The 13,706-nt window shown below is 43.3% G+C and overlaps 1 protein-coding gene across 2 annotated transcripts in view; it reads left to right on the top strand.

Moving 5' to 3' along the window:
- Positions 1 to 5,969: 5,969 nt before the first annotated feature.
- Positions 5,970 to 13,706, top strand: part of SNX9 (sorting nexin 9) — a 92,205-nt gene continuing 84,468 nt past the window's right edge. Inside the window, exon 1 of one of the 2 annotated variants that reach the window (XM_060167481.1) lies at positions 5,970 to 6,312. In XM_060167481.1, the coding sequence (XP_060023464.1) occupies positions 6,301 to 6,312 (12 nt within the window). In that variant the 5' untranslated portion in view covers positions 5,970 to 6,300. The remainder of the gene's footprint in view (positions 6,313 to 13,706) is intronic. The other variant, XM_060167482.1, reaches the window with a different exon arrangement.

The raw sequence follows: 13,706 nt of genomic DNA, 5'->3' as shown, positions 1-13,706 counted from the left end.
CTGAAAAAAAAAATTACTGCTAATCACAAATAACAGGTGTTAATGATTAACATCTGTTAATCAAGTTAATGATTTTAGTGCTTTATGTATGGGAAGATGCAAGAGTGTGGATTCATTGATATTATTCCTTAGATATGTGTCTTATCTGGGCCAGTATCCAGGGCATAGAATGCTTCCTGTTGTTCTCCATCCTGAATTCCCACCAGGGCGCATCGTGGAGGGGTGAGGGCAGCTGCAGTGGCTGAAGGCTTGATGGCAGTAACATTCCTTGGTTAGTGGAATGGCAGGCAACATTCCCTTTCCACATGACCTACCACTTAGTTGGGCTTTGAGTTATTGGAACATAAGGACAATCTAATTATGACATAAGAAAGAAACAAGAAGAATTATAACTAATATTTCTTGAGAGCTTATTCTGCTAAGTCCTATGAGCTCATTAGCTAGTTTAACCCATACAACAAAGCCATGCAGTAGGTACTACTGTTACCCCCTTTTTATAGTTCAGGAAACTGAGGATGAGAGAAGTTAAGTCATGTACCTAAGGTCACATGGTATATAAGTAACAGAATCCAGATCTGTTGACACCAAAGTCTGGGGTCCTAAGGAAAAAAGAGAGAAGGGAAGTGGGATGGGGACTGTACTTGTGGTTTGCTGAATCATCATAGTTGTATCTAAGAAACTTCAAGTTCTTGAAAGATGACTTTTAAAAACGATCCTTTCAATGTGAAAAGCAACGAGTTTGGAGCTGGAGAGTTTCTGAGCTTCAACAAGGAAATTAATATTAATTTCTGCAGTTAAAACAAAGTGCTTTAACTTCCTAAGTGTATAGTCATAACATACAACCGTTACTGAACAAACCCATCGCCACCAGCTGTGTCACTAGCACAGGCTTCCTAGGAATACTTATCACTCCCTTTTCCTGGGCATAATAAAAAGAGCGCAAAGCCCAAACAGAGCGGCTCTGTTGCTCTGGCTACAGCTCTTTTTTCTTTTGATGGTGCAATCGAGTTATAACTGAAAGCGTCCGCAGATGCAAGTCAAATTCCTTAACTAATCAATTGTGTTCTCATCCCTAGGAGTAAAGGAAATAACTGAACTTGGCTGTAAAGGAAATAACTGAACTTGGCCTGTGCCAGGCTCAACGCCAGGGTTCTGGGATCTGAAGGCCAGGATGTAAGGCACCACCTCTGAGGAAGGTTGTCTAGGGAGGAGGAAGGGACAGAAGAAAGAGGTATGAATGGGTGATCAAGGTAAGCAGAAGAGGAAACCACCTACTTCCCAGCTTGGCCCAGGGCTCTTCATGATGATCCTGAGCGCAGTCAGCTTTCTAGTTAGGGAGAAGCTCCTGTCCCACTGGGTGGCTGGGCTCCATGAGGTGAGAGGAAAGGATGCCACACCTCCTCTGTCCTGCTAGTGTGGGTGGGTGGCTCCTACCACAGCTCAGGAGTCCTTGTCCTGTTTTTAGCAGTGACTGCCTTGACTGTCACAAAACGCCCTTCAAACCTCTTACCTAAAATATTTTTAATTTGAAAATGACATGTTTTGGAGACCTGTGATAAGAGAATTGGGCTCTTGTCTCCGCTCTGACTTAATTTGTGGGCATGGGTAAGTCATTTAATCGCCCTGGTCGCATTTTTACACCCATAAGTGAGAGGATTGCCATTTTATCATTTCATGTACGTGGTAATTACATCCAAGACAAATGCCAAGCAATAACTAGAAAGTACACAGGAGATGTGCACTTCAATGATGTCACACTAAAGAGTATCTAAAGAGTATTATCTTGAATACAATTTAATCTTTATTTATTTCATTTTAAATAATGAATTGGGTACTCCATCTCCAGTAAATACTACTTAATTTAGCATTTTCATTTTCAATTATAGCAATCAAAATCAACATTACCTTATAAAACATTGTCGTAGAGGATTAACACTTCTGAAGAGTATTTTTTTTTCTTTTTTTTAAAATGAATTTATTTATTTTTATTTTTGGCTATGTTGGGTCTTCATTGCTGCGCACGGGCTTTCTCTAGTTGTGGTGAGCAGGGGCTACTCTTCGTTGCGGTGCACGGGCTTCTCATTGCAGTGGCTTCTCTTGTTGCGGAGCATGGGCTCTAGGCGCGCAGGCTTCAGTAGTTGTAGTGCACGGGCTCAGTAGTTGTGGCATGAGGGCTCTAGAGCGCAGGCTTAGTAGTTGTGGCGCACGGGCTTAGCTGCTCCGTGGCATGTGGGATCTTGCCGGACCAGGGCTCAAACCCGTGTCCCCTGCATTGGCAGGTGGATTCTTAATCACTGTGCCACGAGGGAAGCCCTATTTTTTCAAAAAACACGATATCGAGTAATAAAACTTTCAGAAAACTTGTATCGTGTAATGTTTCACATTAACTTAGGTAATGATAGAGACGGTGGTTTTCAAACATGTTTCGTAGAATTCTATGAGTTGTTTGAAAGTAAACGCAGGCATTTGTGATTATTATTTGTGATTTGCAACCCCTCTCATCCATTCATTTATTCGTTCATTTCACAAAGTATTAGTGGGGGCTTACTCTGAGCTTGCTGTGATGCTAGAGGCAGGTGCAAGACAGGGGTACCGGGCCTCCTCTCCTTAACTTACAGTCTGATGGGGGAGGCGGGCAAATGGTCGCTCTAACGAATTACAGACTGAGATGTTTCCAAAGGCAAGGAAACCAGTACCATGAAAACTTATATCAGAAAACTTATATCAATAGAACTTAACTTAGACTTGGGACAGCGAAGATGTCCCTGACAAATGTTAACTGCTGTGACAGTTCTGGGGAGCTCTGAAGGATGAGTGGAAGGTTAGCAAGGCGTGTGGGTGTGGTGGAGGGGGAGTGGATGGTGGATGGGTGGCAGGTATTTCAGACAAAGAAACAACATCAGCGACATAATTTGAGAGTCCCAGTGCAAAATGGAAATGTGAAGCCCCTTGTTCAAAACTATTAAGAATCTAAAGATGGCACAGGCAGAGCATTAACGCAAGATGGGGCCCTGCGAGACTGCACAGGTCACACGCCCCAGAGCCAGTCCTGGTCCTCTCCGTGGAAGGGAGTGTGAAGGTCAGGAGTCAGGAGGAAGTGAGAGGCCAATGCGTCGGAGGAGAGCCCCAGGAGGGTGGTAGCAGATGGAGCTGGAGATCAGGTTCACTTGAGGATTATGTCAGTGACTACACCTCAGTAACACAGGTAGTGATCTCACCTTTATTTAAATACTTACATTAATTTGCATTGGTCATTCTCAGTTTGATGTCAATCTGGTTACTTTTTTTTTTTTTACATCTTTATTGGAGTATAATTGCTTTACAATGGTGTGTTAGTTTCTGCTTTATAACAAAGTGAATCAGTTATACATATACATATGTTCCCCTATCTCTTCCCTCTTGCGTCTCCCTCCCTCCCACCCTCCCTATCCCACCCCTCCAGGCGGTCACAAAGCACTGAGCTGATCTCCCTGTGCCATGCAGCTGCTTCCCACTAGCTATCTACCTTACGTTTGGTAGTGTATATATGTCCATGCCTCTCTCTCGCTTTGTCACAGCTTACCCTTCCCCCTCCCTGTGTCCTCAAGTCCATTCTCCAGTAGGTCTGTGTCTTTATTCCTGTCTTACCCCTAGGTTCTTCATGACATTTTTTTTTCTTAAATTCTATATATATGTGTTAGCATATGGTATTTGTCTTTCTCTTTCTGACCTACTTTACTCTGTATGACAGACTCTAGGTCTATCCACCTCATTACAAATAGCTCAATTTCGTTTCTTTTTATGGCTGAGTAATAGTCCACTGTATATATGTGCCACATCTTCTTTATCCATTCATCCGATGATGGACACTTACAACCTGGTTACCTCTAAAAATGAAGCCAGGGTTACAGAAATTGTTCAAGTAGGGAAAGCTTGGACTCTCCTCCTGCTTTCTTTCTTTTCTTTTTTTCTTTTTTTTTTTGCCACACCACGTGCAGCATGTGGGATCATAGTTCCCAGCCAGGGATCAAACCCTGGCCCCCTGCATTGGAAGCACGGAGCTTTAACCACTGGACCGCCAGGGATGTCCCTGGTCCTGCTTTCTCGGTGCTGGGTGCCTAGGCTGATGGGTTGTCTAGAACTTGCATGCAGAAAGGCATAGGTCACAGGAGTGAACCTGACTTTGCACCTTCCTATCAAAATATGCATTGTTAAAAAAAATGCATTGTTGAACTGTGGCAGGGAGCTGTAGCCAGCTTTCAAATTTAAAAGAATAAGGAAAATTCATTACTTACACTATTACCCAAGTTCAAATCTTGGCTTTCCCACGTACCACTGTGTACTCTTAGTCAACATATCTATTTAGTTGTTAAAATATAAACTTGTTTTTTAAGATAAAGTAACACATATACATATTCAAAAATTCTGACATTAGCCTCTGGTGAATCTTTTCAGCAATTTCCTAGGCATATACAATGTATTTTCATATTTTTTACACAATGGATTGTACTATACCTAATGTTCTTTTTACTTTTATTAATACCTCTTAAAATGTTAGCATTTTTATGGACTTCCTAGTATTTCATTTGTATGGATATACCATATTTATTGAAACCGTCAGATTAACAAACATATAGGTTACTTTCTGTTTGGGGTTATTATAGAACAATGCTTTACTGAAAGCACCTTTGCTCACTTAGACAAGTGTGCTGGCAGAATAAATTCCTAGAAGTAGAGCTGCTAGTTCCAAGGTTATGGTCATTTCTAATTTTGTTAAGTATTACCAAATCAGCCAAGTTATTTAAGTGAGACTTGATTTCTTCATGTCTGTAAATAGTGACCAACAACGACTTTCTCAAAGGTTTCCTATAAGGATCAAGTGAGATTAAGGCATGTTAAAAGTCTACTACATAGCAAGTAGGTTGTCAATAAATGTCAGCCTGCAACTTTACTTTTACTTAGAAAGACAACTATTTATGAATATTAGGATGATTATAGCTGTGGCCCTGAGCTCAGCAAACACAAAAATTCACAGAAAACATTGTAGTATCATATCCATTTTAAACCCCATTGTTGGACATAACCAATGAAATCTCTGGAAGTCAGAGTATTTTTGAGAGGACACAATTTGACATTAAATACCGCTTTCCTGGCCTGAAGTTGATTTTTGATAGTTGCCTATTTAAAAAATATATGCATATATATTCCTGATGATAAAAACAAGATTTACTGTGCTAATATATCCATCAAGATGTGTCTTCCAGTCATGGCTTTTGTACTTGAGTGAAAATCTTGCTGCTCATTTAAAGTCATTCATTTATTAATAAAGCCCATACATCCGACTCTGAAGAAAAACCTTTTGATAAGAAAATGGAAAATTTTAGACCTCTCGTTTCCATTTCGAGAAACCTGTTGTCTCCCCCAAACCTCTGGGGCCCTGAGACGTTTTTAAATTTATCAACAGCCCAGAAGGAGGTTAATGGGGCGCCTCAGAACGAAATTCCCAAGCGTCCGGGCCCAGAAGCCCCAGCCGGGACCACAGCCCGCGGTCAACTGCAGGCTGGAGGCAGATCCTCCTCGGAGGGCCAGTCGGACTAGGAAGCCATTGCTCCGCTCCGTGCCGGCTGTTTATTGAACACTCACTTCACTCAGCCCAGAGCTCGACCGGCCCCACAGCCATCCCGACGCGGGACAAAGATCCCGTCGGTGACTCGTGCCCGCGGGGGGACGCAGAGCTCTGGTCGCACCCCCGTGCATCTCGCACCGAAACTTCAGCCGCGGTGGACGGCCGGAGGCGGTCGGGACTCGGCTCCCCGGGCAGGCGTTCCCTCAAAGCGTGTCCCCAGTCCCCTTCACCGTCCCCACGGGCGGCCAGGCGGGGAGCGGCCGGGGGCCGCCCCAGCCGCCACTCGCGGACGCGGCCCGGAGCGCTGGAACAAAGGGCGCCCGGAGGCGCGGCCCGGGGCGGAGGCTCCGGGCGGGGGCGGAAAGTGGGAGAGGAGGCCGGGCCGGCCGAGGGCACCGGGCGCGCTTCCGCCGGCCGCGCCGCGCACGCCGCGGTAAATGGGAGGCTCGGCCGGCGGGGGCGGGGGCCGCGCAGCCGGGGAGTTTCAGGAACTGGAGGAGCGGGCGGCGGCTGGAGTCGCCCAGAGCCGAGACTCGGGGCCGAGGCGGAGCCGCCGCCACCGCCGCCGCCGCCGCCGCCGCCGCGCCGGGGCCCAGCCGTAGCCGCCGCTGCCTTCGCCCTCGTCCGGCCGACTCGGGCCGACAGACGCGGCGCGGGAGAGGAGCCGGCCGTCCCGGGCCAGGGATCCGCCCGCCATGGCCACCAAGGTGAGGGGCGCGCGGCCCAGGCCCGGCCGGCCGGTCGGCCCAGCAGCGGCGCGGGAGGGTCGTGCCCGCGGGCACGGGCGGCGGCGCCGCCGGGGAGGCCGAGAGGTCGCGCCGGGGCCCACCCGGCCCCCGCAGGGCTCGGTTACGCGGAGCGGCCGGGTGGCCGGGGCTCGGGCGCCCGGGGGCTCGGCTGGCGGCGCGGGAGGGTCTCGGGGCGGGACCCCGGCCGCTTGCGGCTCCGTCTGCAAAGTTTGCGCCTGAGCGTGGGCCGCGGCCGCCGGGAGAGAGAGAAGTTCCCGCAGCCCCGGCGCCCGCTCCGAGGAGCCGCCTGACAGCCGGGAGCCCCGACTCTTTCCCGAGTGGAGTCCACTCCTTACCTCCCCGCGCGTCCGGCCGCCGCGGGAGCAGCGTCCCCTCCTTCCGCAGAGGGTGGGACCCCGGCTCCACGGGCCGCTTTCGGGGGCCCGACCCCCGCCGGGGAGGACTGAGAATTTAAAATCCAGGCCGGTGAACGAGGGTTCCCGGGGAGGGAAAACGACAGTGGAACGCCCCGCTCCTCCACTTCCCTCAGTTTTCCTGTTTTTTTTCTTTTGTTTTGCTACCTTTTTGGTTTGAATGTTATTTCCAGCATGAATAAAATGCAAAGAGGGAAATGACTCTGCTTTCAATTACGTGTCTGCTTAAAAAAAGGGCCAGGCCCGAATTACGTGGTGGAACTTTGACTAGCGCTTGGTAATTGGCCAGGAGTGCTGATTTGCTTATTTTACGGTATTGTCGGTGGAATTAGCGGTCACCCCTTGCTACCTGAGTCTGCAGGAGCGTCCATCTCCCGCTCCCTGGGCTGGGGCGTTTCCTTTAGTTCTAGATGTCACCTAGTAATGGGAAAGCCACGCTCCCCTCCACGAGCCAGTGATGGGGTTTGAGTTGACTTTTTTATTTGATTGATTTTTGCAAATAGTTTTAGTAGTGTCCCCTTTATAAACATCAGCACCCTCTACCATATTTACTTTTGAAACCTCGAAGCTTCTGTTGGGTTGGTGAAAACCTTAGATTGTTGTTGTTGGGTTTTTGTTTTTGGTAGAGAGAGAACTTTGAAAGCTGATAAATTTCAAATCCCTTTGAAAGATCAGATTGATATTTCAGTCCGTGGAATTTTGTTCTGTATCTGCCTAGGTGTAGTGTTTATTTTTTTTAAAGTGGAGATTCTTAAGGGAACCTGTTGCCTGCTGTTACTGAAATAATTACCTTCTTGTTAATATATTATTGGCTATGCTCTTCCTTGGTTTTATTAGGTGTGATAGAACTTGCTACCTTTTTAACGTATATCATTTTGTGTTGATATTTTTTAAAACAAAACTTAAGCCAGGGATTTCTAAGGAAATTTGATTTTGAGGTTTGTTGCCAAACATTCCAGAAATTACCAGTTACACATCCTATTTTATACTCATCTTGCAACCTTAAAAGCTGTTTGTGGTCGATACCTATTCAGAGGTGGTCAGTGTTTTGGTATTTTGCACCGTGATCTACTGATGCATGTTAGATAGACTGTCCTTTGAGTGGGACCCAGCTTAGCAACTAGTGCTGGTATATGTAATGAAAATTTTATCTGATACTTAAACCTGAACTTAGTTTTTCTATAAAATTAGAAAGGAGAATAGTTCTTGTACTAAACTTGAATTGCATCTGTCCTCACTAAGCACAAGCCTTAAAGCATGTGTAAGCACTTCCTACTTTTTTTTTTTTTTTTGCGGTACGCGGGCCTCTCACTGTTGTGGCCTCTCCCGTTGCGGAGCACAGGCTCCGGACGCGCAGGCTCAGCAGCCATGGCTCATGGGCCCAGCCGCTCCGCGGCATGTGGGATCTTCCCGGACCGGGACACGAACCCGTGTCCCCTGAATCGGCAGGCGGACTCTCAACCACTGCGCCACCAGGGAAGCCCGCACTTACTACTTTATTGTCTGCTCCTCCAAAGGCAGATTCCAGTAATTCTGAGTCTTGGTTTCTTTCACCTTTATAATCACTATTCCACACGGTACTCCTTTCCATATTTACACTGTGACAAACCACTTCTGGTTTAAAAAAAAGGAAGAGCAGAGAAGCACTTATATAGGAACCTTCTCAGTTCTCTGGTTTTCCTACTTCCTGATGATTCTTACATCAAACCAAAGTCTCATTTTTTAATTGTTCCCAGAGAGTAAATTTGTCCTTATTTTGTTACACCCCCCCCCCCCACTTCCCATCCCTGCCCTTACCAACATCTGAGTAGTTTGGGGTTTTTTCTTTAATTTAATCGGGTAGGTACTTTTTAGTAAGAGAGAATATACATATAGTAAGTAATAACATCTAACTTTTTTTAAAATTGAAGACTCATATGGCACTCAGGCTCCTGCTACAAGCATTAAGTGATAAGAAATAAATACAATATCTGGATATTTTAGGTAGTGTTGGGTTTCCCTTTGAATTAACCAGAAAATACCTTCAGTTCTCTCCAGATATAATTTTCTTATGTATTGCTCTTACATATTTTCTTGAAGATGCAGTTATCTTTGAACTATCATCCTTTTTAAAAAACTGCACTGGTATATTCACAATAGAAAGAAATTATCTTTTAGAAGAAAAATGAATTAGGTAGTTCTTCACTGCCAAAGAAAGTTAATCAGTAACTGTACATTTTTTTTTTTTTTTTCTTTTTGTGGTACGCGGGCCTCTCTGTTGTGGCCTTTCCCGTTGCGGAGCACAGGCTCCGGACGCGCAGGCTCCGGACGCGCAGGCTCAGCGGTCATGGCTCACGGGCCCAGCCGCTCCGCGGCATGTGGGATCCTCCCGGATCGGGGCACGAACCCGTGTACCCTGCATCGGCAGGCGGACTCTCAACCACTGCGCCACCAGGGAAGCCCAGTAACTGCACATTTTAAAGAAATTATCTGTTCTTTGTTTCTAATCATTACTCAGGAGAATGCTGAATTCACGTTGAGTCCCAGTCTTGTCTCATTTAGTAAATACAACGAAAGGCTAATATGAGTGTGTAGCTTTGACTTCTAATAGGAACTACAGGTTATATTTTTACAGTCATATGGTGCACTTAGGAATAAATTATTTATTTATTAAGTCTTGGGAAAGGAATTCTTTTTTGGGGGGGCTAGATATAGCAAAAGGGACATGAAGGAACTAGTTAACGAAGTTAATCCATAGCTATATCATTTAGCTGTAATTTCCATGTCACCGTTAACCTTTGGTAACTAATTTAAATCCTTTTGTGCTTAGGTAGTCACTTTTAGGAATAATTATTAGAACCAGATTCTAGGAGTCCCTGATGCTTTTTTTTTAACTTTTCTTTCCATCTCCAATGTCTAAAGTTGTATATTTGTGTTATAGTGCTTGTCTGGTTGAATGAAGGGAGTGTGGAATGTTGAAATTAGCGGTAGGAAAAGAGTGAATTGCTCAGGAGTGTTCCATGATATACATTAGCAAGAAGAGTTTAGAAAGCATACTTTGTAGTCTTTCCTGAGCAAAAACCTCTTTTTTGAAGAGGTTTATTGAAGAAAAGAGTAGAAATATCTTTCTAAAGTGTCTTAAAGATTAAGTTGTTTTTGATAGTTTTTTATAACAGTATGGAAAATGGTAACATTCAGTTTAGCATAACAGTAATATTTTTTAAGTGTCTTCATAAATAGAATATCTAGACAGTATTTCTGTAGTCACAGAAAAATTCTATGACAGTAGGAACGTCAACCGATTTCTTATTAAAGAAGGAATAGGTGAGAAAGCATAAAAATTTTGTGAAGTTTTCTACTATACCCTGCTTCTGTGTTGACCATCTGAAAATTAGTTTTTTACTCTGATTGCCCACCAAAAACTTTGTAACTTTGCATATGCTGTTCCTCTTTTCTGGAATGCTGTTCTCTGGCCTTTTCCCCTACATACCTTCTTTTACACATTATGTCTCAGCTCAAAGCATTACTTCCTACAGAAAGCTTTCTGATCTCCCTGACCCCTGTTACAGGGTCACATCATATGTGCAGACTGCCGTTTTACATATGTTTCTCTGCCCAGTGGCTGTCTCCTTTAGGATGCTGTCAGCCCCAGGAGGATGGACTGTGTGTTTGCTCCTCTGTGTATCTTCTGTGACAGGCACAGACCAGGCTCTTGATAAATTGTTGTTCCATGAATGAATGTTGAATTTTCTTGTCCCTATTCCTCCCTCTCCAGTTTGAAAAAGCAAAAAGATCTTCCATTGAGATAGGTGGCTGTTAAAACTATTTAGCTCCACCTGTAAGCTTGTTTCTTTTAATTGTACATTTTAGTAAAAAATTTTTAAAAGTGTGCATGCACAATGGAAAATAGACATCTACAGCTCAGTTATTGGCAATGTTTTTTAAATAAATCAGTTTTACTAATTATTACTTGAGAAATTGGTTATGTTTTAAGGTAATTGGAAAAAACATCATGCTTCTGAGATTTTAAAAAGAGTTATCTTTGGGCTTCCCTGGTGGCGCAGTAGTTGAGAATCTGCCTGCCAATGCAGGGGACACGGGTTCAAGCCCTGGTCTGGGAAGATCCCACATGCCGCGCAGCAACTGGGCCCGTGAGCCACAACTACTGAGCCTGTGCGTCTGGAGCCTGTGCTCCGCAACGAGAGGCCACGACAATGAGAGGCCCCCACACTGCGATGAAGAGTGGCCCCTGCTTGCCACAAGTAGAGAAAGCCCTCTCACAGAAACGAAGACCTAACACAGCCAAAAATAAATAAATAAATAAATAAAATAAAAAGTTATCTTTAACCCATGAATTGTTAGAAATGTGTTTAATTTCCAAAAGTATAGGGTTTTTCTATTTATCTTTTTGTTAATGATTTCAAACTTAATTTCATCATGATCAGGGAGTCTGATTGTTACTAATAACCATACCTGAAAATTTGTTGAGGCTAACTTTGTACCCAGTATATAGTCAGTTTTTATAAATGTTCCACCTGTGCATAAAAAGAATATATATATTCCCTAATCAATGTATGTATATTTTCTGTATATGTCCATATAAACTTATTAACTATGCTGTTCCCATCTGTATCCTTACTAATTCTACTTGATCTGTTGTATCTTAATGTCTTTTGGTCTACTTGACAGAGATGTTAAAATGGTGAATTTAAAAAATCTCTCTAAGGTTAGGATTAGTATTATCTTCCAGGTGAATTGAACTTTTTATCATTATTAAATGACCCTCTTTATAGTGCATTTTTTCTCAAAGACGGTTTTGTCTAAAAGTTAATGTGGTTTCACTAGCTTTCTTTTGGTAAATATTTTCCTGGTATATAAAAGCCTGTAACTGAATTTTACCTTTTCGTCTTGTTTGTCAGTCTTTGTGGCTAGAGGGTTTTGTTTGCTTTATTTGTGTTTATTGATGTGTTTGGATTTCCGGCTACCATCGTATAGATTCACTGAGGATTCCCGCCCCTCAACTTTTTAGAAGGTTTAGTTCCTTACAGGCATACCTCAGAGATGTTGTGGATTGGTTCCAGACTACTGCAGTAAAACAAATCGCACGGACTTTTTGCCCCCCAGTGCGTTTGAAAGTGATGTTTACACTATATGGTAGTCTGTTAAGTGTGCAATAGCATTATGTCTATAAAACAATGTATATACCTTGATTAAATAGTACTTTATTGCTAAAAATGTTAAGAGTCACAGTAGTAACACCAAAGTTCGCTGGTCACCATAACACATATAATAATAATGAAAAAGTTTGTAGTATTGGGAGAATTACCAAAAGGTGACAGAGACACGAAGTGAGCAGGTACTGTTGGAAAAATGGTGTGTCAGTGGACTTGCTCTGCTCAGGGTTGCCACAGACCTTCAGTTTGTAAACACTGCAATATCTGCAAAGTGCAATAATGCAAAGCAAATAAAAGGAGGTATGCCTGTATGTCACTTTTTTCAATTGGTTGTCGTAAGCGTATATGTTACTATTTGTACGTTAAAGTCCAAAAGTCCTCACTATCATTACCCTCCTCCTGGGTTACAGGGACTTTAAGAAGCTCGGCTTCAGTCATCTCTCCCAACACAGTTACTGCCCAGGATTTTCATTCTGTCTTCTCTACCACAAATTAGACATTATTTTTGTTTTTTATACAGTTAATGTTTACTTAGATTTAATCAACTTTTACCATATCTTTGCTTCCTATTCCTTTTTACATTTCAGTTCTTTCCGGGATAATTTTTCTTTTGCCTGAAATGAATTCTTTGGAATTTCCATTAAGGAGAGTTTTTTGTTGGTAAATCTCTTATGTGTGAAAATGTGTTTTGCCCTGTGCTTGAAAGATAGTTTTCTAGGTATGGAGTTCTGTTATTTCCCCTGTTTCCTACCGTCTTTCAGGGTTACTGCTCAGAAGTCAGCCATCTAATGTTGTTCCTGAATAGTCTGATACTTCCCTCTGCCTGTTTTTAAGACCTTCCCCGCGTCTTCAGTATCTTACAGTTTCACCTTAGTGTGTTCATGTGTGGATTTTATTTATATAGCCTGGGATTTATGGGCAGCTTGGATCTTAGGATGGATGTTTCAGTACTTCTGCACCAGTGCAGTTCTGTAAAATAAACTTCCTGTGATAATGGAAATAATCCTACATCTGTGCAGTCCCGTGTGGCAGCCACCTGCCACGCATGGCTAAGGAAAACTTGCAGTGTGGTTAGTGTGACTGAGGAACTGTGCTTTTCATTTTAGTTTAAATAGTCACACGTAGCTACTGGCTATCATAGTGGGGAGTGCAGTTGTAGAAAATTCCCAGTGATTGTATTTCACGAATATTGCCTCTTCCCTGTTCTGTCTTTCTGGAACCCTAATTAGCATGAAAAGGTCCAACAGACATCTAACTTCCTAACTTTCAACTGCCGTGTTTTCTTTGTGCTGCATTCTAGATAATTTCTTTGACTCCTACCTTCAGTTTACTATTCTTTCTTTAGTTGGGCCTAATCTGTTCTTTGATCCATTTAATTTTCAATTATATTCTATTTTTAGAAATTGTTATTTGGTTTTGTTTCAAATCTGCTTGATCATTCTTTATATTCTCTAATTGCTCATATCTTTAAACTTCTTTTAAGCATATTAAACATTGATTGTTTGTGTCTGTTCTAATGTCTGAGGTCTAGTTCAGCAGTTGTCTCCACTCATTCTCACTCATGGTGCCTTGTTTTCTTGTGCGTTTTGTGATTTTATTTTCTTCTGTGAGTTGCTCATTTTCCTTGGAACTTCATCTAAGGGTTTTGATCCCTAAACTGAGTTATATTCGTACACAGAGAATTTGTCCTTGCTTATGCCAGTCTCTTGGGGACACTACATCCTTGGGATCACTGTAACTTTAATTCCTGGCTTAATGTTTTTCCAGCCATACTCTATAGCATAAA

The sequence above is a fragment of the Lagenorhynchus albirostris genome, chromosome 12, assembly GCF_949774975.1.
Source record: "Lagenorhynchus albirostris chromosome 12, mLagAlb1.1, whole genome shotgun sequence".
In the NCBI taxonomy this organism is placed as follows: Eukaryota; Metazoa; Chordata; class Mammalia; order Artiodactyla; family Delphinidae; genus Lagenorhynchus; species Lagenorhynchus albirostris.
This window is presented reverse-complemented; position numbering and strand designations above follow the sequence as displayed.